At 41.5% G+C, this 6,004-nt stretch overlaps 1 protein-coding gene across 1 annotated transcript in view; it reads left to right on the forward strand.

The window, feature by feature from the left end:
• The window catches only part of SARC_08359 (hypothetical protein), a 5,777-nt gene extending 2,375 nt beyond the window's left edge, over positions 1–3,402 (forward strand). The window contains exons 4-6 of the mRNA XM_014297661.1: positions 1,132–1,246; positions 1,930–2,069; positions 2,525–3,402. Coding sequence (XP_014153136.1) covers positions 1,132–1,246; positions 1,930–2,069; positions 2,525–2,628 — 359 coding nt within the window. The 3' untranslated portion in view covers positions 2,629–3,402. The remainder of the gene's footprint in view (positions 1–1,131; positions 1,247–1,929; positions 2,070–2,524) is intronic.
• Positions 3,403–6,004: the final 2,602 nt, after the last annotated feature.

The raw sequence follows: 6,004 nt of genomic DNA on the forward strand, positions 1-6,004 counted from the left end.
ACAACGCTATACAAGTACACTAACCGTTCTAGTCTACGTTCTGCTCCTCTAGTCAGGGGCATGAGCAGACCGCAACTACCACTCAGCCGCTCCTCCAGACACCTCTCACATGTCTCTGTATAATTCGACGTCGCTGGCATGAATACGAAACAACACAATATCAACCAATTGTATCTCTCTAAACAACTCAATACCAACCAACTGCAACTCTCTAAACAACTCAATACCAACCAGCTGCATCACTTAAAACAACTCTATACCAACCAATTGCATCTCTCTAAACAATTCAATACCAACCAATTGCATCTCTTTCAACAACTCAATGTCAACCAATTGCATCTCTCAAAACAGCTCAATACCAACCAATTGCATCTCTTGTATACAAATTAATATTAACCAATTGCACCTCTTTAGACTACTCAATACCAATCAACTGCATTTTCGTTCAATACAAAAATATTCACTGTCTTGCTTTGAGATCCCCCCTCTCTCCCTCTCTCTCTCTCTTTCGTTTTTGTTTTAAAAAGTATATATATATCAGTGGAAACGAGCGACTTAACGTGGTCAAATCACAGGTCATAGCGTACAAAACAAAATATTTGTTTTCTTCAATAGTCTCTTTGATTAAAAAAATGTTGTTAGTGCCTTTTTCAGAATCAAGGAGACTGTTGAAGAAAACAAGTATTTTGTTTTGTGCGCTATGACTTGTGATTTGACCACGTACAGTGGTAAGTTCGCAAAAGAGACTGACTATATATCAGTATTTCGATTGGAGGATATTCACACTATTCCTCGAACTGAATTGGGCACAGTCACACCAGCGTTGGTCAACAAAAAGTGTGTGTTTGATGTGAATGTCATCAGGCAAAAAAAAATCTACAAAAGGGGGTAGTGGTTTGGCGCGATCATATCTCTTTAAACAACTTAATACGAACCAAATGCATTTCTTACAATAGCTCAATACCAACCTATTGCATCTCTTTAAATAGCTCAATACTAACCAAATACATCTCTTTAAACAGCTCAATACCAACCAATTGCATTTCATTAAACAACTCATAACCAACCAATTACATCTCTTTAAACACCTCAATACCAACCAATCGCTTCACTGCGTTCTTCTACTCTTAGAGAACGGATACTTGATGCCCAACGAGGATGGCATGACCGCCTTTGTGAACCAGACCAGTCCGTTTATGGTTGGTGCACTAGTGACGGGCTGCGTACTTGGCTATGTTGGGCCAACGTAAGTAACTCTATAGTGCAACAGTGGTTTCATGATATGGCATGCAGGTGTCACAATGATGTCATGTCACGCCTATCAAATGTGTCAATGGTTGAGTTGTCTAAGTGTACTAAATGATGTCATGTCATGCCTATCAAATGTGACAATGGGTGGGTTGTCTAAGTGTACTGCAGGTGTCACTATTCCTCTAGCGACAACCTGTACTTTCTACGATCGACGTACTGATGACTGTATGTGTGCTCGGCTATGTGAGACCAGTGTAGATAGTCTTCGTAGCACCTTGCCCGTGTCTCTTTGGTGTCCTATCAGAGACTTGCAGGTGTCACAGTGGTGCCTTTGATGGAAAGTTCGGGACAATCCACAGTCTGCTGTAGCGATATTCTTTGCCGTTTGCGTGAGCGACATCTATGTTGTAAAAAGTAGCGAGTACAGTGAATAGCCGACCCATGCTTACTGTGTCCTGTTAGTGTAGTTTATGGAATGTGTCACATCGGTGTTATTTAGAGTGTGTGTCGTCTGGCGAAAGGTTTAGGGCGAGCCTAAGGGACTCGAACGGCCCTGTCAGCACGCATACATTCACACTTACACCGTCATATACTCATATGTATGTATGTACGTACGTATGTATGTATGTATGTATGAAGCGATCAACTGAACTTCATACTCCGTCACATACCTACTAGCGGATTCGCCGCGAACGCTGCCAGAGATCTTGCGCCGCGCTTCTTCCACTTTATCGCGCCCATTCCAAATAAGGGACCGTCAGAGTGGCACTACGCCTGGGTCCCAATTCTAGGGCCATACATTGGCGGTACTATCGCTGGTATGTGTGCTTGCATTTACGACACCTATGTTTGTATATATTGTTATGGATGTTTACTACTCGATAAACAGAAGGTTAGATCGAATAGGGAAGACTTATCGAGTGACACTACGCTTGTGTCAGTTTGTAAGCCCGTACGTTTACTACGTTGACTGCATCATCGCTGGTATGAGTAGGAGCACCAACAATACCGGCATACCATACTATTCACGTAGCACTCCGCCCCATTTAGTATCTGTGAGTAGGAACACCGACATTACCGGCATACCATACTATTCACGTAGCACTCCGCCCCATTTAGTATCTGTGAGTAGGAACGCCGACATTACCGGCATACTATACTATTCACGTAGCAGTCCACTTCATTTACCAGTATACGCAAGTGTGGATGTAGCATATCAAACCAATGAGAAGGTACCTCACTAGTCCACCCATTTGCTCTCCCGTCGTCACAGGTCTGTGTTTTGTCGGCACGAGGAATCTGCTCACATACCCCGCCTGGTCGTCGGCGATTGTATCACAACAAACAATGTTCGGCGGCTTGACGGATGTGTTTTAAAATTAAAACCAAGCCCATCTTAGCGAAATCGTATCACATTCATTGGCCTTCGGAGCCTTGAGTATAGTTCTCTGAAAATAGTGCGTATCGTGATAACACGGTATACCCGATTGTAATCCTACCTAGCCGTATGTAGTGTGCTTGGTGAATGTCTTCTGATGAGTTACTTCCTCGCAGAAGTGACTACATTCGTCAAACTCAGATGTTGGTCTGTGTCGCGTGGTAGCTTGTTCATTGAGTGTTGCCGTGTTCGCCTTCTGCAGGAATTGTATTTGTCCAGCATGGCGCTAGCAAACTATGTAGAAACACAGGCAGATGTACTTATTCTGAATATTGGGGTGTATCCTCGATTCTTTTGCGCCACAAAACAACTGAGGTGATTTAAACAGCGAAGCAGGCCGGACGGATGTAGCTCATAAAAATAATAAGCTTGTCGAGGGATTACAACCACCGACGACAGCTCTAGAACCTACTTCTAGGATTATACTGCCAGCTTTAGAACCTACTTCTAGGATTGTACTGCTAGCCGAATTGAGGATATCGACGGCTTGACAAATGCGGTTTTTAAGCCCCATGCCCTCGCTTCAGAGTGCATGGTGCTGTAGGTTTGTGGGGAAGTGGTTTGAACTTTGTAGCCCCACTTGTCACACGTCTCGGCAGTAGGAGCCTGCTCAGCTAAATAAATTCTAGAAGCCTGTGCAAACGATCGCGGTTTCTATTGAGGTGACGGGTAAGTGTACCTGTACGCCGCAGCGGCTTTTGGGTATTTGTGAGGAGTCGCAGTTGTGTACGTAGTGTGAGATGAGCATGTGTGACGTAGAGCTGGAGATGTCCGAATACGTCACAATATGTATGATTTGCTCTTATTTCCTACTGATAGTATTTATTTATGTGTTGGTGTGTCACCACCGGCTGACTACAACGCCAGGACGTGCAGGATTATAGAATGACTGGTCATGGGCATTGATGCAGTATCAATACCTCAGTAAGCTTGATTGCAGATCTGAATGATGAATACGACTCGTAAATTCAAAATTATCATGCGTCTTCTAATATAACAGTTCATATGGTGGTTACGACGCAGCGATGGAGAGTCCTTCCTAAATGGAATGGCTGACACATTCCCGTTTTTTTAGATGCTCTTTTTCACATGCTCATTTACAATCGATTGACAAAATGGTTGGCCCTAAAACAGACATAGCGCGAGAACAACATCGAAGGCATTCAAATGCTTATTGTGTCTATCACCCTGAGACTCAAGAGTCTCGGATCACGCGCATCAAGCTCAAAGACGTTTAATTCGTCAGATTTGTAGTGAAGTTCTTGTATAATCGCGAGTATTAGGTTTACATTCAGCTTAATACAAGTAGTTGTAGGGCCTTTTTACTTAGTAGCAAACATCCTGCTGTTCGCAAAAGGATGGGAATGGCGTGATATTGAACGAAAGCTAACGCAGTAGAACAATGCCAAGCTGCGTAGGAGACTAGTTGATGGTTAATATACATATGAAATACAGCTTTCCGTTGTCCAAGGTAAAAAACGTTAAGTAAAACTTTTAGATATCTAAGATACGGTAAATCGACATGAGATATCTCAAATTCATGGCCAGCAAGCCATAGCGTCACATTTCAAGCAGGGTTAGTGACATACGGCTAAAAGGAATGCAGGAAGAAGTACATGGCTGACATAAGGCGACGCAAGTATTTTCAAAATAAAATCATGTATTTCGCGAGTGATGGTGGTGATTTTTTTCATATACAGGTTATTGATATTTGAGACTATCCGAAGTGAAGATGGAACGCAATTTTGCTCATACAGTATGTGGTGTATGTTTTGTACTCCTCCACGGACATTGTTCACGGATAAGAAGTAACTAAAATCCGAAATAGTAGCAGTACGTAAATACGACAAATTATGAGCTATTAATATGTTTTGAAATTGATGCCTATATGTTCTCAAAAACTTATGTTGTTAAACACACATGCATCGACTATTTTCCGTACAATGACGAAAATATAGGCAATATATCTTTAAATTGTATGATGTAGTTGATAATAAAAACACACTATAGAAAAAGGCTCAGTATGAAGAAACCTGTCAGACGTGGGAGCACCGGTGATCAGCCGATCGGTGGTCGCGAGCCACCAGTCTGGGAACTACTCCAGGCTTGAGATAACTTTATATTACGACCTCCCTCGGATACCTTAAAAGAGCATTGGTCTATACAGATGGACAGTCATGAGGTATCAGGCTTCCGTGTATGGAATCTGGCCAATCTTGCAGTAAGAGTCTAACGTGACCGCCGTCGTATGGAGTATGAACTTATCAGCACTCCGATGAATGTTTGCTATTTGAGTCAGAATTGTATATTTCTGTGATCAGGCAACTATTGTGAGTTTTTGTGCACCGGTGAAAGTGATTATAAAATGGGAATTAAGCATGATTTTGCACTACCAGTGTTTCGCATCGTGTATTGGTTAGGACCCTGGCAACAGCCTCAATGCTGAAAAATCTTACTTGATTATTTTATACAATACAGTAGTAGAAACACCAAATCCACAATATACCATGCTATTTTGACTACCAAAGGCCTATGGTATATTTTTAGCACAGTCTTGTAATAATTGTAGTCCGTATGCCTGGGCACCTCATTTCTGGCGGGCTAGACATATGCGACCAAAAAAAGCCATGATTGTGATACTGGAAAGCTGGTTGATCTATGCGACGCGCTCGAGTGTATATATGGGTTATGTTAATAAATTCAATTGAATTGAACCGCCACAGTCCGCATGATATGCTAAGATATCAATAGTTGTAAATCTGTGAGTTTTGATATCTAAAGAATAAAAATTCAGGACCCATAAATCATACGCTTATTTTTAGCCCCTGTGCCCCTTATTTTTAAGCTGCTTTTCATATGAATCGGTCGTCTTAGTACCCCGAATATTAAGGAACGTTCTACCGTTTGAAATCTGATTTTCACAGCGACCATTCAGCTAACAAAGTTTTGGTATGCTCAGATCGATTGAATTTTAATCTATTAAACTTCTTTTTAGCAATTTCTTGCGATCCGACACGTGTAAACCATACTATGACGATATGAATCGTTCATCCTTGTGAATATCCATCTATTTTAGATATACGGGACACAAACTAAAAATTCCGCCTACTGTTTGTGACAAACCAGTACAAGTGTTTTGCTAGTATACAAAACTTCAGCAGAGTCTAATGTTTCTGAATATTTGCGTAATAACTATGTAAACGAATACAGATTTTGAAGTTGTGATTAAGAAATGCTATCATGTTGAAGGCAGAGTCAATGTTGCATACAATACGATCGTGAATACCTCAGATGCACTGATTTAGAACGAAATCT

This window comes from Sphaeroforma arctica (genome assembly GCF_001186125.1).
Source record: "Sphaeroforma arctica JP610 unplaced genomic scaffold supercont1.746, whole genome shotgun sequence".
Classification (NCBI taxonomy): domain Eukaryota; class Ichthyosporea; order Ichthyophonida; genus Sphaeroforma; species Sphaeroforma arctica.